Source organism: Dipodomys ordii, unplaced genomic scaffold (assembly GCF_000151885.1).
Source record: "Dipodomys ordii isolate 6190 unplaced genomic scaffold, Dord_2.0 Scaffold47, whole genome shotgun sequence".
Taxonomy (NCBI): domain Eukaryota; kingdom Metazoa; phylum Chordata; class Mammalia; order Rodentia; family Heteromyidae; genus Dipodomys; species Dipodomys ordii.
In genome coordinates this window covers 10,779,097-10,805,731 of record NW_012267263.1, presented here as the reverse complement: position 1 = coordinate 10,805,731, position 26,635 = coordinate 10,779,097, and the positions used below count along the sequence as shown (strand labels likewise).

General features: G+C 41.2%; 1 protein-coding gene across 2 annotated transcripts in view; it reads right to left on the bottom strand.

Annotated features, from left to right (window-relative positions):
* Nucleotides 1–7,623: 7,623 nt before the first annotated feature.
* The window catches only part of Lonrf3 (LON peptidase N-terminal domain and ring finger 3), a 37,736-nt gene continuing 18,724 nt past the window's right edge, over nucleotides 7,624–26,635 (bottom strand). For both annotated transcript variants that reach the window (XM_013019861.1, XM_013019862.1), the window contains 6 exons: nucleotides 21,010–21,124; nucleotides 18,538–18,659; nucleotides 16,757–16,915; nucleotides 14,655–14,817; nucleotides 13,049–13,198; nucleotides 7,624–8,441 (listed from right to left, as the gene is read on the bottom strand). In XM_013019861.1, coding sequence (XP_012875315.1) covers nucleotides 8,286–8,441; nucleotides 13,049–13,198; nucleotides 14,655–14,817; nucleotides 16,757–16,915; nucleotides 18,538–18,659; nucleotides 21,010–21,124 — 865 coding nt within the window. In that variant the 3' untranslated portion in view covers nucleotides 7,624–8,285. The remainder of the gene's footprint in view (nucleotides 8,442–13,048; nucleotides 13,199–14,654; nucleotides 14,818–16,756; nucleotides 16,916–18,537; nucleotides 18,660–21,009; nucleotides 21,125–26,635) is intronic.

Sequence of the window (26,635 nt, the reverse complement as noted above, 5' to 3'; positions counted from 1 at the left end):
CACACACACACACACACACACACACACACACACACACACACACACACACACATACACACACACACACACTATATAATTTCTATGAGCCCTTTCTATTTTCAATATCATCCTACAACAATTCCAAAACTCCTTCATTACAGAAATGTTTGTTCCGTCTGTTTCCTATTATCCCCCAAGGTGAGGAAGCTGAAATGTGTTCTAAATTATTGGTAAAAACATCTATGTGCTCATGAGAAGAAATGAAATCTCATCAGCACTGTGAACTTTCCCCCATGCCCCTGATTGTTGGGGAAGAGAAAGGCAAGGCAGGAGTTCTGCCACAACCCACTGGAGAAGGTGGTGTAGCTGGTGAGTATGTCATTAGCATGCTCAGTGAGGGTGAGCGCACACACTTTGCCATCAGTGTTTACATGCGTCTGCGCTTCGCAATTGGAGCACAACGGGGTGCTTCAGAGGAACCCACACAATACTTCTTTGATGACTTGGTCTGGAGCAATTAAAACATCCGCACTGATCTTGTTTTGCGCTTTGTGAGTATGAACCATTGCCTAAGCTTTGTTCCTGAAAACAAAACAAAACAAAAGACTGCCTCAGGAGACTGGAAGCTTGGAGATTTCCTATGACTACAATGAGGGATATGGAAGGCTATATGGCAAATTAATCCTTTTTTTTAAATTTCTGGAACTATTAAAAGCATACTGTTCCTTGAAATTGGCTCTCTGAATCTGTTGTGGGAAAGACATCACATTTCATAGAACCCTATTGACAGACTTTCTTTTCTCTGGAAGAAAAAAAGGAAACATAGGGAGATTAAAAAAGAAATCTGGGCAAATGTGCTGTTTGTAGAGAAAGAAATGAGCAAAGTAAGTGGTCTTCAATTTGAGAGCAACAGGATGGCCAAGGAACAGGTTTTACTGACAGAAGCAACATTCTCTCTCTGTAGGGGTCGACCAAACCATCTCATTAGCAGTTATACAGAAAACCCCAAGATTTTTCCACTCTCAACAGAAGCCTGTCAAACTAGTGTATTCATAAGCTCTTTACCAAGTGCTAGAGAAGATCAGAGATATGCATGGCTTGGTAGGGTATGTGCCTGTCTATGGGCTGGCATGTGCTTAGGATTGTGCAGAAGGTGGACTGGATCTTTGCCTCTTCTTCCAGGGTCATGAGATTCTGAGGAAATGATCTTCACTGATCAAACTCACATGAAATGGATTTTTAAGATCCAAAGGACAATTTAGCCCTATGTTCTGGAGCACAATATTCTATGGACTGCTATACAGCACTGTATATTCCCGTATGTTGGAATTAAATTTCTGGAGTCATTTTATAACAAGACCTACTGTTTAGGCCTATGTGACAGAGACTCAGAAATTCCTTACATGGCTTATCTCATTTAAACTTCAGAATACTTCTGTCATATACTTTGAAGTGCTATTTTATTCCAATGGTATATGAGTAAATAGTCCACAGATGGTAAATGACAAATCTATGATTCTAAAGCCATAGAATGTCATGATTGTCATTGTGGTCAGTGTCATGTCTTTCTTTTTTTGGGGGGGGGTCCAGTCGTGGGGCCTGAACTCTGGGCCTGGGCGCTGTCCCTCAGCTCTTCAGCTCAAGGCTAGCACTCTACCACTTGAGCCACAGCGCCACTTTCCGGCTTTTTTTTTCTTTTTTGCTTATATGGTGCTGGGGAATTGAACCCAGGGCCTCAGGCATGCAAGGCAAGCGCTCTACCACTGAGCCATCTTCCCAGCCCCAGTGTCATGTCTTTCTCAGTTAGCTTGAAAGAATATGAGGAAGGAATGAGGAAGAAGTTCCACAAGCAGAAAACAGCCTCTGTCCTAGTGCCTATGACTCAACTGAAGCTGTGACTCATAGAGGGCTGAAGGTCATTCAGCAGGCTGGAAATGACCCTGGACTTTAGTATTAGCACCAATGCATGATTGCTATGGTTCTGCTTGTTGTCTCCAACTGACCTCTCTGCTCACCACTTCCCCAAAGTTATACATTCTTTAGTCCTCTACTCCTGTCTTTGCTCTGATAAATGTGCTCAAAAGTGACAAATGAGGCACCTGAGTGTGCTGTTTAGAGAATGCGGAAGGCAGAGGTGGGTACTGAGACACCAGAGGGGTTGCCAAAGAAGTCATTTCTACAATCCAGGAATTGGGCTGCTCCCAAGACCAGTCTCAGAATTTGTGTGATTGGTGAGAATAGGTACTTTGTCCGGGTGATGGGGCTAGTGTGAATCAGGCAATGCACTTTCCTCCCACAGAATGCTGAGAAAATAGAACGCATCAAACCGTATTCTCATGAGCAGGCGCAAAATTAAAAAAAAAATCACTACATTATGTAATGCACTGCAATTCCCACATTGGGTGAAACTGGGCTGATTAATCTCTTTACATCTGGTTTGCAGAGGTGTTGCAGAGATAAAAAAGAACCTAATGGTGGGTGTTCATTTCCAGCAATCTCTGTATTAAATCATTCATTTTCTATCCACCAGTTGTAGACATAATGGGAATTTCCAGTTGTTGTAATGGGTTGTGGGAAAGAGAATGGGTTGTAGGGGGAGAATAAGGAAGGGAAAGCATGTATCTCCCAAACGCAGAGCTTTAACATCTGAACTGGGATAAGCCTCCAGCATGTTCAACTTAGGTTTTTCATTCCTACCACCATGCCATGCCCATTCTTGTCTATGTGTACTGTAGGGCCACTCAGCACTTTACACTGAAGTATAACTGGCTATAGAGGAAATAGGTATCCTCCCTCCCCTCTTTCCCCACCCCAGCAAAGAGGCCTATTCACACCTACCAGGCTCACAGGGCAACAAGCACCATCTAGCTAGGGACCACTGTGGGTAGTATCAATTTCCTAACTCTAGATTATTTTCCATTTTTCCCCCTTCCACTCTTTACCCCACCATCATCTCCCATCCTAAGAACACAGATAAGACACATACTCTGTGCCCCTCATCTCCAGGTGAAGGTAGGGCAGTATGACACAGCCTCAGGCACTTGCCAGGCTGGCTTGCCTACTCCTGGATGAATGAGCTTTGGCCTTCATTTATGCCAGTTATATAACCGTTGGTCAGCCTATTCCCACAAAGCTCTTCTCTGACCTAGTTGCACCTCTCAATTTAATGATTTCATAGGTTACAAGAGGTGCCAATGCCAGGTTGCTATAGAAACCCTTGCTCTGCTGACCTTCCCCCCCTTCTCCTAATAAAAAAGTGAAATAACAGAAAAGTAAACCACTATTCAACAAGGAATTGAGTACATTTTAAGTACAATGTGGTCTTTCACACTAGGGAATGCTTGAAAAGCTTTCTACCTCAGAAAAAATTTCCATTTGTCTCCTGGGTTTCTTGTTCTTCTTTTGTATTTATACATTCCCAACCAAGTAAGCCAAGTGAGTTTTCTAAAAGGAGAAATAATGAAGTGGAAAGTATCCCTTAGTTGTGTATATATTATGCTAAAGGACCATCTTCACTGTCATGTCCAGACTACTGAAATGGAGTAGGCAAGGAAGTTGACAACACATAGTGGAAGAGAGCTGGAAGCGTCTGAACTAGGGCAAACCTGAGGTCTCAAGTTCATTTCCAGAGGCCTCTGTATTAATCAGATTTTCTACCTGCCACCTGTACATATAATGAGAATTTCCAGTTGTTATAATAGGTAAACCACTGGCATCCTCAGACTCAGCTTTTTGTATCCTGGACTACGTATTTCCCAAAGTTCCCCTCAAATAAAAATTAAAAAAAAATTCTTCAGAGCCACATACATTTTTCAATGAATGAAACGTGTATCAGAGAGAGACTTCTGCTATTTATGCTCCTCTACTGTAGACTGTGTAAATAGAAGTAATGTACTCAATGCCCCTCTTCTTTGATCCACCTCCCCATTTCCCACTGTAATTATTTGCTGCCCTTAATTGACAGATAGATCTATATTCTTCCTATATATTCTGGAGTGGCCACTGTGTCCAAGACTCAGCTTTTCTTCATTGCCAAGGAATGGAGAATTAAAATTTACACATAAATAATGCACCATTGTTATAATCTTGTAGTCTTCATGGATGAGGACAAGGAGGGCTGAGATAGGGACAGGAGTGATCATTTTAAGGCAGCTTTCATCCAGAGCTTGAATGGAGCAGAACTCAGAACTTACTTTTAAGGACCCCACATAGGGCTGAAGGGTATTTGTGTCACCTACTGGCCTAGCCAAGGCATTAACCAAAGGACAAAAAGGAAACTAGGAAAGTAAAAGTTAAGCCTTATACTGAATCACATGTTCCCTTGCTGGCATCTATGCCAATGGAGCACTGTTCAAAATTACTTAACAACTTAGAACTCTGAGGCTACTCTCTATCCAACTTCAAATGCCCTGATACTCAAGAATGTTTGAACTTGAGTTATTCTCAAGGTGGGGAGATTCCTCTGCATCCATTGCCTCAAAGCCTCCAGATTATATAAATCACAGCTGTCTATTCCAGTTATGACAACTGTTTTCTTGCCTTCCTACAGTCATTCTCTCCATTTCTGAGCAATGTAATCATTTACCAAAAATGTCCATCACACTGGGTGCCAGTGGCTCACACCTGTAATCCTGGCTACTCAGGAAACTGAGATCTGAGGATCATGATTTGACCTACCCCAAGCAGGAAAGTCTATGAGACTTTTTATCTCCAATGAACTACTAGAAAAGCTGGAAGTAGAGCTGTGGCTCAAGTGGTAGTGCTAGCCATGAGCAAAAGAAGCTCAGGGACATTGCCCATGCCCTGAGTTCAAGCCCCAGGACTGGCAAAAAAAAAAAAAGGTCCATCACACCAATCCACATTTGGATTCTTTTGGTCCAAGTCCTAAGGTGTTTTGTGAGCCCTACAGCAGACAAGTTAAAGGTATTGTATGCAGATATTGTATAAAGGTGGTTTTATGAAAATGTATGTATGACTAATGTAGTAATAGCTGTGATTTGTTAAAGCGCCCCCCCTGCCCCGCCCAGTAGAGGCACTGTGTTAAGTGATTTCTGACCCATTTAATTTAATGTCCCTAACAACTCTAATGCTGTAGATGAGGAAAGTGGGGTTCAACAAAAGTTAAATCAATGCCCAAAGTAACGCATGTAGTAATAAGAGTCTTATATCCCTTTTCTTTAATGTATTTACGTTAGGGAACAGGATACTGCACTAGGACTGTGCTATAACCATGTGGTTGGGGAAAGGGAAGTCTATTTCCTGCTGTCTGGATCTTGTTGTTTGCTTATGCAGGAACCAAGCCTATACATCCATTCCATATATAGCATTCTGCACCAGCCCAGTACAATCCCAACATCAAACCTGATAATGTGGGAAGGGGAGAGAATACAGGCAAGAATTCTTTGTATATGCCACAAAATTGAGAAAAATAAGGGAAGGGGTGGGTCAAAGTGGGATGTTGAGGGATGACACCGATCAAGATGCATTGCTTACATAAACTGCTTTGGTAAATGGCAAAAATCAATACATAACCTAAAATTAAGAAAAGTGAAGGAAGGGGTGGGTTGGGGGTAGGGTACATGAGAATGATGAAAGGGGTGACATTGAGCAAGATGCACTATATTTGTAAACTGCTCGGTTGAATGGCAACTCCTTTGCACAAGTATTTCAAGATAGTAAAATATTCAAAGAAAATAAGTTGAGGGAAAATGAAAACAAACAAAACCTGGTAATATGGTGCCCTGAAAGAATAGTATCCATTAATCAAGTGCAGATGATCATTAAGCTTTTGCCTACATTATATTACCTGGATCATCTCAACCCCCTTCTTGCCTGTTTCTGACTAGCAGTGGTGATAGAAGCAATAAGACGGATTACTTGAAGGTCATGGCATGACCTTCTTACCGTAACAGTGGATAGGTTCTATGTGGACAATGCACCAAAACTGTCTTCATAAACATTACGAAGTAATGTATATAAAAGTAAAATGTCACCAGTTGCCAGTGGCTCATGCTTGTAATCCTAGCAACTCAAGAGACTGAGATCTGAGGATTCAAGTTTGAAGCCAGCCCAGGCAGAAAAGTCTGTGAGACTCTTATTTCCAATGAATCACCAGAAGACCGGAAGTGGTGCTGTGGCTCAAAGTTGTAGAGCACTAGTGTTGAGGAAAAAAGCTCAAGGACAGAGCCGAGGCCCTGAGTTCAAGCCCCATGGCCTACAAAAGAAAAAAAAGGTATAATGACAATGGTAACAACTCAGTTCTCCATAGTCCTAATGTTTCACTCTGTCATTACAACATACCCACACTTTGGGGATTTTCAAGTTCTGACACTGAAGGAATCAAATCAGCATTAAACAAGCTAGTGCTTGCCCTCAACTCCTCATCCCTCTTCTCCCCCTATGCTGAAATCTTTGGCCCATTGCAACTAGAAAAAGCAGTATTTAGATAAAACTGTGGCTTAGTTTTGTGTGTGTGTGTGTGTGTAAGAGAGGGAGAGGGAGAGGAAGAGAGAGAGAGAGAGAGAGAGAGAGAGAGAGAGAGAGAGAAAGTCCTAGGGCTTGAACTCAGGGCTTGGGCACTATCCTTGAGCTTTTTTGCTCAACACTAGCTCTACTACTTGAGCCATAGTTCCACCTCCAGCTTTTTGGTGGTTAATTTTAGATCAAAGTCTCATGGACATTCGTGCTCAGGCTAGCTTCAATCAATGATCCTCAGATCTAAGCCTCCTAAATAGCTAGAATTACAGGTGTGAGCCACTGGCACTATAAGAGTCTTACCCTAACTGACCTAACTGTACACTTTTAAAAACAAATTGTCCTTCAAGTGTTTTGGCACATTCAAATGCAGATCTTTGAACTCTGAGGAGTGAGATATGCAGGCTAATTGAGAACATCTATGATCCACTAAACTGAAAACCATTCCATCTAAAAAGTTAAACAGTTAAAATCCAATTCCTAATTTCACTGAGGAGAAATATTTTTTTTTTGTCGGTCGTGGGGCTTGAACTCTGGGCCTGGGCGCTGTCCCTCAGCTCTTCAGCTCAAGGTGAGCGCTCTACCACTTGAGCTACAGCGCCACTTCCGGTTTTCTGGTGGTTTATTGGAGATAGGAGTCTCACGGTCTTTCCTGCCCGGGCTGGCTTTGAACCGCGCGATCCTCAGATCTCAGTCTCCTGAGTAGCTAGGATTACAGGCGTGAGCCACCAGCACCCGGCACTGAGGAGAAATACTTCTAACCAGACTGTATAGATAATATTTGCCTATAATAGATTGCACAGGGCTGGGATGTAGCTCAGTGGCAAAGCACTTGCCTAGCAAGTGCAACATCCTGGGTTTGATCCCAGTATTAAAAGAGAAAAGACAAAATAGCCTCCACATTTATCCGATTCATCTTTTCATTCTAGAGCAATAATTCTTTCAGCCTTATTCTACATTGTGCATACAATATTTGTCTGCAATAGATTGCAAAAAACTTGACACTTCCCTGATTTATCTTTTCATTATAGAACAATACTTTTTCAGTCTTACTTTTCATTACACACAGAAATGGATGATTTTACAAAATAAACCTAGCATCTGCTCACTTAAGTATTTTATGATGTTTAATTCAAACTGAAAACATGAACTTTGTGAAAAGAGATGATCTTAGCTTTATTCTGAAATTCTTTTAATATCCACTTGGACAAATATGAAGATGGTTCAAGAGCTGGGTTCAATGTAAAAAATACACATTTCTACTTCCGTTATTTCCCCTGGATGCATGGTAGACCACATCAATAAATAAAGCAATGACCATTTCAGTAATGTTCTCTTAGTTATAAACACGCACATAGAAAAAACAGATACAGTAGTGCAAAAAATAAAGTATTAAAACAAGGAAAAACTCTGAACATTTTACACAATGCTCTAAAAAACCTGAACCATTGGAATGAAACCTCAAGTCACTGAAGTACTATAACAACATTATTAGTGTCTTTTCATTTCAACCACACAGTCACTCGTCTATGAAAGAAAGAAAAAAAAACTAAAGCAAAATCACTTTAGGTTTTCAGACACTTTTATGTTAAACTTCCAATTGTTTTTTCCTGGGCTCTTAAATGCTTTTGCTGTTGATATGGTTGGCAGCATGTCAAGGAGTTATCTTTAAACAGAAAAATTTTAAACAGGACACATTCTTTTGATCTCTCTACTTGATTTCTGTGTGATCAATAGGTGGTAATGCTTCTATTTGGTAGTCCCTTTTGTTAAGATGTTATTGCAATTAGATATACTGATAAGACCTCCCATCTTCACACACTCCACTGTGGCTATTTTTTATGTCCATACATGAAGGCCAGGACTCGGCTAATACCATTCAGGCGATCCTTTAAGGACTTCATTGCTAGAAAAGGGAGTTGTGCTCGATTTTCCAAAGGAAGCACAGCTAACATCCACCAGCACCAGGATGGGCCATTTGGATTAATCTGTAATAGAGAAACACATTGGGTTCATCTTAATTCCATGCAAGCCATATCAATTTTCAGATATCCAAGTGCCCTAAACAAACACCCCAGGCTGAAGTGCTTCTATATGTAGAAAAGACTACTAGTTGCCTCCATTCTTATTTTCTGTTCTTTTAGCTAGATGTATATCCACTCCGTTGAAGGAAGGGAGAAGAATGCCTATCTCAGACTCCATGAGTTCATAAGACAAAAATTCTACCTATTAAGATGTAGAAAGAAGTGACATGTGTAGCTTCAATTTCTATTTTGGGAAAAGCATGTGCTCTCTGCCTTGCTTCTTTCTCCCTATTTCTCCTAGCTAGATTATAGATATGGTAGTGATTAGCCTTCCCCAAAGTAACATTCTAACTGGTAGAGCTTTGTGATAAAGGAGCCTAAATCCCTGAATATTCCCTTACAACAGAGCTGAACTATCCTTCTAGAACTGAGGTCTTCCATCTCATTTGAAGGAATTTACTCAAAGTCATTTTTGGTACTTGTTAAAAACAAGCAAACCAATGTTCTAACAAATCTACCATGCCCCTCCTAATCAGTGTAATTTTGTAAGCTGGAATATTTACTAGTCTTTTCTACTTCTGAGACTTGATTTAAGTTCCTTGGATGGACACATATAATACACAGGCCTTTGATTCCCATGATACCTTTATTTGGCTATGTCTCTTAGATCCCTTCATTTTCTTGCTCTACCTGAATATAATAGTCTGAATATACCATGTCACTACACACAGACATAGACATGGACACAGCTAAGAACAGTAACCCCATTTTGCAAAAATGCCAGTTAGAAAACACATTTACATTAAGCTAGGTTCAGTGGCTCACACCTGTAATCCTAGCTACTTGGGGGTTAGAGATCCAGGAGGACTGAGGCTAGAGGCCAGCTTGGATTAAAGAGTTCACAAAAGACCCCATCCCAATAGAATCTGTGTCTCATAGCACCCCAGATACCTGGGAAATATAAATAGGACCATTCCTAGCATAAACATGAGACCTTACCTAAAAAAAAAATAAAGCATAAAGGATTGAAAGCATGGCTCCTGTGGTACAGAACCTGCCTAGCAAGTTTGAGGCGGAGTTTAACCTTCAATACTAAAGGGGAAAAGAAGTAAAAGAGAAAGAAAACGTTTACATTTACCTCCAGCTTTCCCTTTAATAAAGAACTTTTTCATTCCTTATCAGTCCTTCACCACAATTTTGCTTTTGTTTCTTGAGTATATATTTTAGATATTGGTAACTTACTTCTTCCTAAACCCCAATGAGTTTTCTTCCCACAACTTTCAGAAAGTTGCTTTTAGGGATGTAAAGAACCATATTGCAGTCTACCTCCTCTAGGTTTGTGATTATTTGGTCTGATTTATTCCCAATCCCAATGCCCTGTTTCTCTGTGCCTTGAGCATCATCTGGATTCTTGTTTTGGTCACTGAGTACAGTCTGCAACATGTCTGCCCTCCTCTGACCACTTCTGGATATCAGATTGACATGGAGCCTTCTTTCCCAGGATCATCAGTAGATGAGCCCATGACAACATTGGTAGTGGTTTCTAAGATGCCTTTTCATAAGGCCTAGGACATTCTTGTTCCTGGGACAGCCAGGCCTGAAGTATTGGTTATATCAAAGTTGGATGGATTCTTGTTTTTCACAGGGGCTGCCATTGCAATGCAATGTGGTAATAAAACTAAAATAAAAGGAAATGAAACCCATGGTCTCTGCTTGCTATGTCATTAAGTCCTTATGAATCACACTGTGGCATCTGGTTTGTTCTTTGGAAGATGTGGTTAACATGGCTGATCTCTACCTTTTGCATGATTGGGGAGAACTTCTTCCAAGCAGGTGAAGGGAAATATTAAGCCTGATGAGGAGTTTGCTCAGTTATGAGTCACCATGGTTCAGAGCCAAGAGCCAGCTCACTAGGAAGCACCCACTGACTGGCCTTCCTCCTTTCAAAATTCATGATACACCGGGCGCTGGTGGCTCACGCTTATAATCTTAGCTACTCAGGAGGCTGAGATCTAAGGATCATGGTTCAAAGCCAACCCGGGCAGGAAAAGTCTATGAGACACTTATCTCCAATAAACTACCAGAAAACCAGAAGTAGCACTGTGGCTCAAGTGGTAGAGTGCTCACCTTGATCTGAATAGCTCAGGGAAAGCACCCTAAGCCCACAGTTCAAGCTCCACATTGGACCAAAAAAACCACCAAAAACCCAAAACCTCATGATGCCTTTTCAGGGAGGAAAGAAGCTACTTTGTGCTCTAAAGAAAGCGAGACATTTCAGCCCATTGGGGAACAAGTAGATGTTTACATGCCTCATGGTGCAAGAGGAATTGGGGAACATTAGAAATCTCTCTCATTTCTTAGAAAAGTTGAGAAAGAAGTAGCGATTTATCTAAAGTCATAATACTAGAAAGCTGGGTCTCACAGTATCCCAGATACCTGGGAAATATAAATAGGGCCATCCCTAACATAAACATGAGACCTTACTTAAAAAAAAGTAAAGCAAGGCTGGGAAGGTGGTTCAGTGGTAGAGTGCTTGCCTTACATGTATGAGGCCCTGGGTTCGATTCCTCAGCACAATATAAGCAGTAAAAGCCGGAAGTGGCGCTTTGGCTCAAGTGGTAGAGTGCTAGCCTTGAGCTGAAGAGCTGAGGGACAGTGCCCAGGCCCAGAGTTCAGGCCCCATGACCAAAAGAAAAAAACACATAAAGGATTGAAAGTAGTATTTGGGGATCAGTCAAAATACATACATGCTAGGCTAAATGTGGTGGCTCACACCTATAATTCCACTGGTAGAAATCTGTAGGATCATAGCTCAAAACCAGAAGGCCAAGGTTAACAAGACCTAATCTCAACAAATAAGACAGGATAGTTCATACTCCTAATTCCTACTACCCTGAAGGTCTAGATAGGAAGAACATAGTTTGATTCATCTTGACAGTCAAAAAGCAAGAACCTGCCAGGCGCCTGTGGATCATGCCTATAATCCTAGTTACTCAAGAGGCTGAGGTGTGAGGATTGTGCTTCAAAGCCAGCCTGGGCAGAAAGGTTCGTGATATTATTTCCAATTAACTAGCAAAGAAAAGCCAGAAGTGGAGTTGTGGCTCAAGTTAGAGTGCTCGCCTTGAACAGCATAGCTCAGGGATAGACCTTGATTTCAAGCCCCAGGACCAGCACCAAAAAAAGGGAAGAAACTATTTAAAAAAGAACTTAAAGCTGGGCGCCAGTGGCTCACGCCTATAATCCTAGCTACTCAGGAGGTTGAGATCTGAGGATCACTGTTCAAAGTCAGCCCGGGCAGGAAAGTCTGTGACACTCTATATCTCCAGTAAACCACTGGAAAACTGAAGTGGCCCTGTGGCTCAAGCAGTAGAGCACTGGCCTTGAGCTGAAGAGCACAGGGACAGCGCTCAAGCCCAGAGTTCAAGCCCAAACGACCAACAAAAACAAAACAAAACAAAAAACAAAAAAAACTTAAGCAAAAAGGGCTATATACTAGATTAACATCCTGAACTTTTTTTTCCAAGATCATTAGCACATATTCAAGCTGATGTTAATACTTACAGAACTCCCTGAAAGTATCCCTTGATTTAAATAAGGTAAGCAAAGTTTGTTGAAACTTGACTCTCTCTACTGTACTGGGGAGCTTCTGACCTATAGCTTGAGATAAAAAATGCCACCATCCCCCACACCCAAGAAAATGGATCCTGTTGAACCTACTGAACTATTCTCTGGCATAGGTCAGCCAAGGATACACTTAAAAGACAAGATCATTATTCTCAGGATTTGTTCCCCAGTGAAGACAATAGTATGCAGTCCTGTAAGGCTGGATGAGCCTAATTGTGTACTTTCTGTGCCCATGCAACTATTCTCTTAGAGGGTAGCTGCTCCTAGCTCCATACTGCTACAGCAGCAGAGGAGGGCTCTAGAAGATTCTTGGCTTTGGTCTCAACTCTCTAATGCCCTAGCATTTGGGGCTATCTTGTCACCCTAACAGAACCTTGGTGTGGATCTGGACTCCCATGGAAGGCTTTATCTTTTCTTTTTTCTTTTTTTTTTTGTGCTGGTCGTGGGGCTTGAACTCTGAGCCTAGGTGCTTTCCCTGAGGTTTTTTTTTTTTTTTGCTCAAGGTGAAGCACTTTTTACCACTTGAGCCACAGATGTATTTCTAGATTTTTTTTGGTAGTTCATTGGAGATAAAGAGTTTCACTGACTTTTCTGTGGCTCGCTTTGAACTGTGATCCTCAGATCTCAGCCTCCTGAGTAGGGCTAGGATTACAGGTGTGAGCTTGAAGGTTTTTTCCATTGGCAGTATGTAGGTTCCTATTCTCTCACTTCCCTTATCTGTCAACACATGTATTGGATCTTAGTTCCTACTCTTTACCTTAGGTACCCTAATTCTGAATCGGGATCTTTTTTGTCTTTCCTATGATATTAAATGCCCAGAATATAATATCTAAATTGGAGCTATCATCTCTACCTGATTTTCCCATCTAATCACAAATCCCAAGGACTCTCAATTAGTGGGGAATAAACAGACACTGATAAATGTTAGAGACAGGCATTTGATGTACCTGAGGGTCATCATCTTTTTCTGGAAATGGACCAAAGTGACTGATGATTCGATTTTTCATAGATGGTTTCAGTGAATGGAACCATGTTGATGCTTGCTTATAAACAGAGTTATGTAACTCTACAAGCTCAATATAATCTTCTCCTTGAACCTGAAAGAATCAAAGTGGAAGTGAAACATGTGCATCTTCTCTATCCCTCCAAGAGTTGTGGCACCTGACACTCTGGAACATCCTCTTGTCTTTCTCTGGGAAGGCTTACCTGTCCAGCTTTCTCAGCCAGGTGCTGGGCTGTGTATAAATATGACTAGAGATAGGAGGAAAGGAAGGAGGATGGCTCAGCTGAGAAGCATGGCTGAGAAGAAAAGAGACTCAAACTGCCCATACTGGAGGCATGTGATTAAAGCAGGTTATGTATTACATGCCTCTGCTGTGTTTATTTTCATATTGATTTTCCCCTTGCTGTCTGGAAGGACATAAATATGCCCCTGCCTCTTTGGGTTAACTATCTTCAAAATCAAATGCATTTGTTCTTTGATCAAGTATTCATTAATCTACAGAGTAAATATAAGTATAAACAAATGGGATTATTGTCTTCTCCATCTACCTATTAACTCAAAAAACAAAGGATTGGGACTTATCATCCTTCTGCTTCTGGAAATGATGGATGACTGCTTTCAAGGGCAGGAGTCAATGGTCAGATTGGATACATTTTTTAAAAAAGCATGTGTGAATCTACAATGATCTCAAAGGAAAAAAGTTAGAAAATATAAATAAATACATTAGCCAGGCGCTGGTAGCTCATGCCTGTAATCCTAGCTACTCAGGTGGCTGAGATCTGAGGATCGCAGTTCAAAGCCAGCCCGGACAGGAAAGTCTGTGAGACTCTTATCTCCAATAAACCGCCAGAAAACCAGAAGTGGTGCTGTGGCTCAAGTAGGTAGAGTGCTAGCCTTTAGCAAAAGAGCTCAGGGACAGAGCCCAGGCTCTTGAGTTCAACGCCCACAACTGACTAAAATAAATACATGGCACTGGGCACTGGTGGCTCCTGCCTGCAATCCTAGCTACTCAGAAGGCTGAGATCTGAGGATCACAGTTCAAAGTCAGCCCAAGCAAGAAAATCTGTGAGCCTCTTATCTCCAATTAACCACCAGAAAACCAGAAGTGGTGCTGTGGCTAAAGTGGTAGAGTGCTAGCCTTGAGCTGAAATGCTGAGGGACAGTGCCCAGGCCCAGAGTTCAAGTCCCACGACTGACAAATAAATAAATAAATAAATCGATAGGTAAATTATACATGTGTGTAGCTTTCACTCCAAATCTGTCCCTGGCAGAGATCTAAGTTAGGCTGACTGGGCCCCAGAGTTAGTTTGCAGTAGCATTTCTCATGCATGACAGCAACTCAGCAGCTAAGCAAGGAGCACAAGGATAGTGGGTACTCTCACTGCTGTTCTGCAGCTAGACAGCACTCCAGCTGCATTTCACATTTGCGGCACAATTTGGTGAGAAATCACAAGAGACCTCCCACCCCCTACCTCCTGAGAGTTCAGGGAAATCCTTTGCAATCATCTTTGCATGATAGTCTGGCTTTGGGATTGGCATTGACCACTCACTTTTTGATCTTCGATGTATTCAATGTCCGCTGTGTTATAGCCATCGCGCTGGCCTTGTTGCAGTACTTTGAAGCGCCTCTTGCCTATGCTGTCAACCACTGAGCGGCCATCGGCAAAGAATTGAACATGTCTGATCTCTAGGATACATCCATAATCTGCAAAGCTGTTTATTGAGAATGAAATCAAGAAAGTAGAGATGTGTTGAGTTCTATTTCCTGGCCTGGACCCTGCTATTTCTGCAACCTTATGTTGTGCTTCAAGGGACTTTTCCCTAATAGTCTACCCAACAGGCAGTATCTGACTGTAGCAGTACAGCTGCTACCATTTCTTAAGCACATATTATATGCCAGTGCTATGGTTTGTCCCCTTCAAAGCTCAGTTTGAAACTTAAGTGCCTTTGTAACACTATTTTTTTGGGGGGGGGTGGTCTGGTCATGGGGCCTGAACTCTGGGCCTGGGTGCTGTCCCTCAGCTCTTCAGCTCAAGGCTAGCACTCTACCACTTGAGCCACAGTGCCACTTCTGGCTTTTTTCTTTTTTGCTTATGTGGTGCTGAGGAATCGAACCCGGGCCTCATGCATGCAAGGCAAGCGCTCTACCACTGAGCCACCTTCCCAGCCCCTTTGTAACACTATTAAGAGGTGATTAGACCATGAGGGGTGTAATGAATGGAATAATTATGCTACATTATAAATGATAAGGTTAGTTTCCATCCTCCCTTTCTCCCCCCCCCCACCCTTTTTGTCATGTTATAATGCAGCAAGAAGACCATTGTCAAGAGTTGGGCATGGTAGCACACAACCTATAATCTCAACTACTCAGGAGGATAAGGCAAGAAGATCACAAGTTTGGGGCCAGCCTGGACTACTTATACTTAATAAGATCCGTTCCCAAAATCAAATAAAAATAAAATACAGGGTAGCATGTATGAAGCCTTGGGTTCAATCCCTAGTACAAGAAAAGGCCCTTGTTCAATATAGATACCTAAATCTTGAACTTCTTAGTCTCCAGAAACTTTCGATTACCACTTATAAATGACTCAGTCTATAGTATTTTGTTACAGTATACAAAATAAACTCAGTCAAGCCAGTGTTTGTACATTAGTTCATTAATCCTCCCAACAAAAATAAATGAGCTTTGTCTCTTACAGCTGAATATTTGTGATGAATTATCCTATTGATATATGTGATTTGATGCTGCTAAATGCTAAAGTTCATACTTCTGCACAGGTAACACTGGAAGACATTAGGTGGGTGCTGGTGGCTCATACCTATAATCCTAGGTATTTGAAGTTCAGATCTGAGGATCACAGTTCAAAGCCAGCCTAGGCAGGAAAGTCAATGAGACTCTTATCGCCAGTGAACCACCAGAAAACTAGAAGTGGCACTGTGGCTCAAAATGGTAGAGGACTAGCCTTGAGCACAAAAGCTCAGGGATAGCACCCAGGCCCTGAGTTCAAGCCCCATGATTGATAAAAAAAAAAGCAGACAACATTCTTTTCATTGTGTTCTCTATGACTGATAAGTCCTATAGAACAGTGTTACATTTGATCATGAAGATTATTCACTTATTCTATAAAATGGAAGACTATTAGAAATGTCTAAATTATCCCATTAACATAATGTACATCCTAAAAAAACATCATTGTACCACACACTTAATATACAAGGACACTGTATAGGAAAGTAACTTGCCCAAAATCTAATGTGTTCCATGGATGGAGCCAGAATATGAACCTAGGTAGTTTGAATCCATACTTTTAAGCAATATGTTTTCAAAACACTTATCATCTGTTCAATAAAAGATTGGTTCTGAGGCTTTTTATATTTTGGTGCTGGTACTGGGGCTAGAACTCAGGGCTTGGATGCTGTCCCTTAGTTTTTTTTCCTCTCTAGGCTAGCACTCTACCACTTGAGCCACAGCTCCACTTTCTATGTAGTTCTTTTAAATAGGCAACCACTCACATGGTAAACTAGGCATCAGAGGGCCACAAGCCCAACAATTGCCCTTGTTGGTGAGCTGGCTAAACCTCATGAGCTAGGCCTCTCCACCTATTGAAGCCCTCCTCCCCCAAAACAATTCCTCCCACAGTTCTTTACTTACCCATTAACAGGGTGGCTAAGACACATTCCAAACTGTCTCGTGCCTGTCTCCATACATCTACGAATCATCAGGCGATAACAAGGCTCAAAAACGTGCAGTGGACATGGAACAGTGGGATAAGCCATGGTGCACACAAAAATAGGCACATTCTTATTTAAGCTGTCAGGAAGAACAAATGAGATGGATATCAAAGCAATGGGGCAGGACATAGAAATGCTGGGCAAATATACTCATGTATTTCCCCTGGGAAGGCAAGGCAGCAATGTCAATGGTTGATAGAAAAGCACTGAAATAAAAGTGATGCTGTGGGCTGACTCTCATTATCTAGCACAGAGGTTAGCCTAATGTCTCAGAGACTAAAACTTCGTATTGTACACATTCTAATTTAGCTGGATAGTTCTCTGCTATTTTAACATGTGGGTGATAACTATAAATCTTTCCCTCCTTTCTTCTCTCCCTCCCTCCTTCCTTTTCTTCTTCCCTTCCTTTTCCATCTCTCCCTTTGTTTCCTTCTCTATTCAAAACAATCCTTCCAGGTGTACTGCAGGAAGTATGAAGAAGGGGATGTTGATATAAGTGCATCTAGCTTCCTAGAAGGGAAGTGGGTAATTCTCTGCAAGGTTCTTATGCATATGTCAAATTTGCAAAGCCTCTGGGAGAATGCTCATAGTAGGCTCCGCTAGGAGGAAGTACTAGCAAGAGACAATGAAGAGTAATTTAGCTCACTAATGCTCCAATTTTCCTTTATAGCACAGTAATTGGGGAGCCTTCACTCCAGATGCCTAGTTCACATCATCTAGGTTTGGGTCGCAAAGATTTGCCTTATAATAAATAGCCCTGAGGACTAGGATCTTTTTATTTTATTTTTTAAATTATTTTATTATATTATTTATTTTTTTAATTTTAATTTTTATTGTGAAAATACTGTACAGAGGGATTACAATTACATGGGCAAGATAATGAGCCTCCTCCTTTGTTTCCCCTTCCCATCCTCCCCCCACCCCACCCCCGCCCAATCCTCCTCCCCCACTCCCACCAAAGTTGTAAAGTTCGTTTTTTCACATAATGACTTGTACATCTCATTGTTGCAATGGGTCCACCTGTATCCCTATTTAAACGATTTGTTTTTTTTTTCCCCTCCACAAATTATACCAACCTCAAATACAGTGAAAGCAGGGGTTATACCATGGGGGAGGGACATACAAAGCAACAAAGAAATCATCTTATAAATGTGTTAGAAACAATCACCTGAAAGAAAAAAACATTTGAATACATATCTTAGGGTTCATTTCCCTAATATCAACTTATCTGACCTTTTCTGCTTAACTCAGGCATATACTAGTTATTGCAAATAAGGGAAACCATGGGACCTAAGTTTCTTTGGGCCTGGCTTATTTCACTTAATATAATTTGACTCGGATCTTTTTAAAGACAATCTTCTGGATACTTCAAGAGTTATCCTGATTAAGCTATTCCAATTTATTCCTGTCAGCACCAACCTGTTTGTAGTGCCAACACCAAACTGTTTCTAGTGCCAAGATACATCCTGCTCAGTGGTTTGGCTTATGTTTCTTCCCAAGGCAGTAATTGCTTAACAACTGATTTAGGGATTCTGTGGGGGGCCCTAGTTTGTAGCATTTGCTGATATGCATGGTGTAAATACTCTCACCATGGCCAATTTCAAACTATCAAGATGATATCACTAGACTATGAGCTGGGAAGAATTGGGCACATTCAATTACAATGAGTGAAACTGAGGATAGAAACAAGCATAGACATACCTAGAAAATTCCTCCATTTCTTCTTCATCAAGTCTTTTTCGTTCCTGAAGTTCTTCTGGTAGGAATCTTGCTATTAACTCCTCCATGACTATGTTTTTGCTATATTTTCTTGAAGCCAAACACTAAATGAGGACACAAGGCAATTAGATAAGATGCAGTCCTCAAAAAAATTACAAAGGACTTCTGATGCAGTCAAAACAGTCAAACGATCCACATATTGGCATAATTTCAACTAACAACTTCTCTACATCTTATAGTTTAAATTTGGTTTAAAAATATATGCAAATGATTATCTTTATAATTAGAAACATTTTAACAAGGAGGGAAAAAAAGCTTGCACAGACGTCTGAAAAAAAAATCCCATTACTTTTCTAAAACACTGACATTGAGATAGCTTTTTGTCCAAAATCAAAAGGGAAAACCTCCTTTCCTTTTTCTGATTTTTTTTGGGGGGTCCAGTCATGGGGCCTGAACTCTGTCCCTCAGCTCTTCAGCTCAAGGCTAGCATTCTACCACTTGAGCCACAGCACCACTTCCGGCTTTTTTCTTTTTGCTTATGTGGTGCTGAGGAATTGAACTCAGGGCCTCATGCATGCAAGGCAAGCACTCTACCACTGGGCCACCTTCCTAGCCCCTCCTTTTTCTGATTATTATGTTTACAGGCTCACAGAAATGGTCTTTATCTGGAATGTGTTGACAGTAGTCTAAGTTCAGGGAGCAAAAACTCCACATTCCTTCATCTTTTCCTACCCAACCCTGTTCTGTCCTACTCTTAATTGGCTTTTGGTTATTTCCTAGTCTGTGTATCTTGCTCTAGTTTATTAGAAACACACATACAACAGATAAACACTGGTAATTTTGTCTATTTGGTTTTTAACATGCTATCTAGGTATAACTGAAATAGTAAGATGTAATTCCAGCAGCAGATTTCAACTCAATAGTCACTATTACTCTCCTTCCATATCCCAGTGCCTTGGGCATATCTAAGGATCTACAAGTATAGCAGTGAGTATTTAATGATGTGAATCAAAGGATGTCAAAATTCATATGCAGAACATCTTATTGTGGGAACTACCCTTAAAAGTGCAGCAGGGAGGGAATGCCTTAGTATCAAACTGCTATCTACAGCCAATAACGTCTCTATTCTACAATAAGCCTGATAGGAATATTTAGCTCTGTGTAAAATAATGTAAGTGTGGCTCATGTGAATACATAAAGGTAAATAAAAATATCTTCTAGCTCCTGAGTCCCTGCCTTCTGGATGCTTTATTAGCCATAACCATTGCTGGGCCACAGAAGAACAAACTTCCTTGACAAGTACCCAGTCTTTGCAGGGAAAGCAAAGGGAGGGGGGAGGAGCCAATCTCAGGTAACAATGGTTACCTAAGTGTTAAGCATATGGGTAGACTTCTCTTCTTTCTAGTTATCTAAATGTTGTAGTGCTATTGAAACAGAGATATTATTATTTCAGTATGAAATCCATGGGGTTCTCATCTATAAATAGGTTCGCAAATCCCATCCCCTTATCTAAGAAAAAGTATGACTTTGACCCATCTCCAACCCCAATACACATCTCTCAAAGTGACTTTGAGTGATGACTTCATTCCATTTCCTTAGTCTAACTGCTGGAATTTAAATCTCAATATATAATTTTTCTGGACAGATGATCACCTAGAGATAGTCTTGTTTTTGTTTGAGACAAGGTCTTGCTATATAGCCCAAGATGGCCTCAATCTTGACATTCTCTTACCTCAGCCTCTGGGGTGCTGGGATTATCGGAATGCCCCCCACCACACTCACCACTAGAGTCTTGCATCTCTATCTAACCTCCTCTCAGAATTGACAGAGTCAAGGAATATTATTACTAGCTATCAACTGTAATCTACAATTCCCCAAAGAAGGGAAACTAAGGCAGATTTCTGGCCTTCTTTTGCTTCAGCAAATTCTATAAAGGCTCCCTTGAGAACTGAAGGTGGGGATTTATATGATCAATTGTAGACCATCTGAAAACCCTAGAACTTTGTAAGTAGCATGGCACCTAAAGGGGTTGAACATGACCACACTAAAGTTCTGTGAAGGTTTTTTAACTTGGGGCCCTGGAAACTGATCACTTCACAAAGCATAATCAATGTTTTGATAAGAGAACATCTAGTACAAAGTTAGTAAGGAAAAAAAGGTCACCCCAATTTGCGATGTACTAGATGTCGTGATGGGGTTAGAACCAGAATCTGCCTTTGTCACTCACTTAATACTTTTGGTTCCAATACAAATTAATTTCATCACTAATAGTTCCTAAAAAGCTAGATGCTGCTCATCTCTCCTAAAGGACTGAGAAGGGAGGGATGGCTAAAAGACAGGAACACTAAAGTCTGATAGAGTATTTCGGTTTTGCTCTGGCACACAGCAGTGACTTAGGATCCAATTTTAAATAATTCCAAAGAAGCTAACCCAAACAAGGGAAAAGTGGTTTACCTGTAAGAGGCCATCTTTGCACAGTGGACACTTTGCGTTATAGTCCAAGCAGCGTTCCAGACACTTTAAGCAAAAAGTATGTCCACAAGGTGTTGTGACAGGCTCATAAAATAATCTGAAATTTAGAAATCAAAATAAAACAAAATGGTAGTAAGGTCAAAAATAAAAACAGTACTCATGATTAAGGTTTTATAGGATTATTTGGGAAAAAAATTTTGTTGTGAGGAGGGTTCTTTCTGTTTTTAAGTCCTTCATAAAAGTCTTAATTTTCATTCTGAGCCAGACTTAAAGTAATGTCTCTGTTTAGGGCATGGCTATAGATACATATACACCATATTGCAATGGGAAAAGTTTGATTTGTTTGCTGATTTTGTTTCCTTTCTTTTTCACTTACACAAAATGTACTGCTCAATGGATCTTGAACTTGAAACTGCTTTATTTATGGCTGGGTAGTAGAAGAGTACTCTAAATGTACTTACAGACATGAATAGAGAGAAATATGAAGATATAGTCATCTATTCAACATATATGTATATATAAGTATATATACACATACTTGACTTCAAGTTGATCCTATTTTAGTTGCTTTTAAAAAGCATGATATTTTCAAAACAACCCAAGGACCCTTTATTAAAGTGTTCTGCATCTTCAGATTCATGGATTTATTTTGTGTAAAGAGAGACTCACGTAAACAGGACCCATGGTGGGAGTTCCTGATGACAATTAAGAAGTGGGTCTTGTACTCACCAGTGCATGAGCTCAGAAAGCAGGGAGAGTAGCCTGGTCAAACTATTTTAACCTCTCAAGTGTTCAATTGAGAGGAAGAGGCCACTAGCTGCATAGCTTCCCTCATATGGCTAGGAAGTGCACCAGCCACTTGTCAGAGTTGGCCCTGGAGCCAATGGCTCATGCCTGTAATCCTTGATACTCAGGGGGCTGAGATCTGGGATCACAGTTCAAAGCCAGCCCAGGCAGGAAAGTCTCTGAGACTCTTACCTCCAATGAACTACCAAAGGCCAGAAGTGGGGCTGTGGTTCAAGCTATAGAGCACTAGCCTTGAGCACAAAAGCTCACAGACAGTGTCTAGGCCCTGAGTTCAAGTCCCAGGACAGACAGACAGACAGACAGACACACACACACACACACACACACACACACACACACACACTCAGTTAACAACAATGTCAGTGTTGGAAAGCACTTGAAGAAATTGAATTCACCAAACTAGAATAAAATGGGGTCCAGAGGGATTAGAATTTCAGGAAGTGAAAGTCCCTCTCCAACTTTCACTTCTAGACATCTGCCATTTTTATTAGACAGTGATACGCAACCATTGCTGCATATAAGAATCACCTGGGGAGCGTTGCTTCGAAACAGCACCATTGATGTGTAATTTCCATAGAATAAACTGAACAGACGTAAAGGGAACATGTGCTAAGTTGTAATGTATGCAAACGCTTAGGAGACCATAATCACAATTTCAGACAATGAACATACCACACTCCTTTTGCAAAAGTTTCCTCCCACTCCTATCTGGAAGTCACCTGGGAGATTTGAAAAACTCCAATTGCCCAACACTGTACAGAGATCCAGATCTGCAGACTCAGTGGGCAGGCCAAGCATTTGAATTTTTAAAGCCTCAGTGTGGTTTTAATGTGCAACCAAGGTTGAGAATCACTGAACTACGTGATCCTATCATTCCTGCACCCACCAGCCTCCTAGAATTCTTCAAACATAGTTATCAAAGTCACCTGTGGAGTTTTAAATAAACATTCAGTGACACTTCACTGGCTTCAGGAACAGATTCAAGAGGCAAGGGTGTGGGGCAGGGACATTTATGGCAAGTCCATAGAGGTCTGGAATAGGAGAGACACCTTTCATGTATTCATCTGTTGTGTATTTTTTTAATTGTGAAATTTTGTTTACAAAATTAGTTCATTAGTCTAGTAGCATTTGTAAATTTTGGTTATTAAATGTGGCCAAAAAGTTAATTTTCAACAGAAACCTCTTTATGATGGAAGTCCTAAGACAAAAAAACTATGGAAATAAAACAAAAGTATGACAATTGGAAACAATAAAAATCAAATCTAGGTGGGCGCCAGTGGCTCACATCTGAAATCCTAACTACTCAGGAGGCTGAGATCTGAGGATCGCAATTCAAAGCCGGCCCAGGCAGATATGTCTGTGAGACTCTTATCTCCAGTAAAAGCACTCAAAAGTGATATTGTGGCTCAAGTGGTAGAATCTTAGCCCTGAGCACAAAGAGGCTAAGGGATAGTGCCCGGGCCCTGAGTTCAAGCCCCAGGACTAGCAAAAAATCAAATCTGTCCTAATTCCCTAATGAATAATAAATTTAGAGATCATAAAAAAATCCACAGACACCAAGCACTGGTGGCTCATGTCTGTAATCCTAGCTACTGAGGAGGCTGAGATCTGAGGATGTGGTTCAAAGCCAGCCATGGCAGGAAAGTCCGTAAAACGTATCTCCAATGAACCACCAGACAACTGGAAGTGGTGCTGTGGCTCCAGGTGGTACAGTGCTAGCATTGAGCATAAAAGCTCAAGGACAGAACCCAGGCCATGAGTTCAAGTCCCACAATCAACAAAAAATACGTGCTGAATGTTAAGGAATAAGATGCTTCATCCAGGTGCTGGCGGCTCATACCTGTAATCCTAGCCACTCAGGAAGCTGAAATCTGGTCAAAGCCAGCCTGGGCAGAAAACTCTGAGACTCTTCTCTCCAATTAACCAGGAGAAAAAGTAGAGCTGTTGCTCAGGTGGTAAAGCACCAGCCTTGAACAAAAAGGCTAAGGGAGAGTGTGCAGGCCCTGAGTTCAAGCCCCAGAACCAGCAACTATACAAAAAAAGAATAGGATTAATGCACAGAGTTGTCCTTCTATGTGGTAGCAATAAACATTGCTTTTTCTTCTTTTTTTTTTTTGGTCTGGTGGTGGGGCCTGAACTCTGGGCCTCCCGCAGTCCCTCAACTCTTCAGCTCAAGGCTAGCACTCTACCACTTGAGCCACAGCACCACTTCCAGCTTTTTTTCTTTTTGCTTATGTGGTGCTGAGGAATCAAACCCAGGGCCTCATGCATGCAAGGCAAGCGATCTACCACTGAGCCACCTTCCCAGCCCCTGCTTTTCTTTTAAAGATAACATTTACAACTGCTTTAAAACTTGTATGAGACTTCTATGGAAACAACTGCAATATATGTTCCTTGCTATATTTCTGGGTATGTGTAATACTGTATTATCCTACATATTATTAATATGTGGCAATTGTGACTAGCTCCATTATGCTAGTGAAGAAGTTAAAACTCAAAAACAGGTTAAATGACTGTTAGTTGGTAAGCAGAAAGCCTGGATGGGAAGTCAAACCTGACTCCCCAGCCAATCTTCCTTGTCTGCTGCATGACACAGATAAAACTATATGTACCTCTCTGTCTCACATAGATACCACCCACCTATGCTAGATACATATATAATCATATACTCAATTTCAAAGATTTTTTTTGGTTGTGAGGTTTGACTTCAGGGCCTGGGTGCTGTCCCTGAGCTTTTTTGCTCAAGGCTAGTGCTCTGCCACTGAAAGCCACAGCTCCACTTCCAGTTTTCTGGTGGTTAATTGGAGATAAGGGTCTCATGGACTTTCCTGCCTGACTGGCTTTGAACCATGATCCTCAGATCTCAGCCTCCTGAGTAGCTAGCCTTACAGGCCTGAGCACCAGCTCCCAGCTATGATTTTTACCTTTGTAGATAGGGACATATACTAGCCCCCTCCCCCACCTTTTTTTAACTTGAGTTTCAGAAAACAGTTTCAGAAAACACTTCAGACAGGCATTTGTGAATCCGGGCAGTAGTAGATTTTCTCACAAAAAAGTGTTTTCCATTGTCACAGAGATGGAATAAACAATGGTAATAATAATTGCCTCCAGTTAGATATCAAGCCAGATAAAATGTTTGCCTTATCTGGAAAGAATTATCTTTTCTTACCAGCTTACATCCTTGAATTGCATTCTGTTGCTCAGATGAGAGCAAAAGGGTGGGGGAGAAAGAAGAGAAGGAGCCTCAATATCTTAACACCCAGTTAATGTTAAAGAGTCCTTAATATATGGTGACTTGAGTAGCTAATACTAGATGAAAAAGCCTCTTTCGATTGACAATAGGGTCGCTGGGCTATTAGGTAAGTAATTCAAATATCAGACATATCACAAAATATCCTTATCACCCTACAGGTGCTATACTTCACAGCAGCCCCAGAGATGACCCTCAAGTGGTTGGAATACACAGGTAAGTCATAAACAGGGATTTTCAGCCACTAAAGACTTCACGACAAAGTTTTGAGATATTAAAGTCAGGGGCAACTTTCCTCAGTAGATGTCTCCCAGCTCAGCAAAGGAGACTGGGAAATTGGAAAAGTTCATCCCTCCAGTGCTGTTCCATTCACTCTTTATAGCAGTTCCCTGTGAAACTAGAATAGGTTTCACAAATTTGTGGTCTAATTTGTGTTTCTACCAATGCAAAACACAGGACTAGATTTCAGTCTAGAAACTTGCGTGATAGAAATGTGTGATTTCCTGGCCTAGAAGATTGAGATGATCTCTGCTCTTTGACCCTCTCCCTCAAAGACACGTGAAGGTTAAGAACAGAACCTAATAATAACAGCAATAACAGTTGTGCACTGGTGGCTCATGCCTGTAATCCTAGCTACTCAGGCAGCTAAGATCTGAGGATCACAGTTCAAAGCCAGCCCAGGCAGAAAAGTCCATGAGACACTTATCTCCAATTAACCAGGAGAAAACCAGAAGTTGCATTGTGGCTTGAAGTGATAGAATGCTAGCTTTGAGCAAAAAGAGCTCAGAGACAGCACCCAGGCCCTGAGTTCAAGCCCCATGACCAACAAAAAAATTAAATAAATAACAGCAATAACAAGAAGAAAAACCTTAGAGACAAAAAAAGAGACTTTCTCCAGACTGGAAAAAGTGAAGGTAATCTATGCATATGAAACATCTCTGTCAACACCTGAGGGCTGCAGTCCTAACATTCAGATGAAAAAAAAAATTTCCATTGATTGGCAGGGTTTTTATGACCAGAAAGCAGTGGGCTACTTGTAACTCAGCAACCTATACAACAGCTACCCCAGGCAAAGATGCATTTGGGGGTTGTAGTTTCACATAGAACAAATAGGGAGACAGGATAAAGGAACATTGTAAAGGCTTTTAAACTCAGTGCACAAACTAGAAGGGAGGGGTCTTATCCTCTCCCTGTTTATTTCTTGTACTAAATTTCTAATCCTTCTCCAAGGCCCCTGTTGAGATCAGGGACAAACAAGATGAAAGGGAGAATACAGAGGAAGAGGAACAAAAGAACTTCAACCTCCCCAAGATTCTTAGTCTAGAGAGAAAAATACAAACAGGAAGAATCTGTATGTTTGATTTTGTATGGCCTGGAGGTTGGCGGGAGTGTTAAGGAGGTTACATAAATACAACAAAGACATGTTCTCTCTGAGAAAGCTACGTTAAGCCTATTCCATGGGTCATATAAATCACGGAGGTTGGAGCCATAGTGGTGCTGGTGGTAGCTACAGGGGCCACTTCTCAGCTTGGAACCTGGTCGATCTGCTCC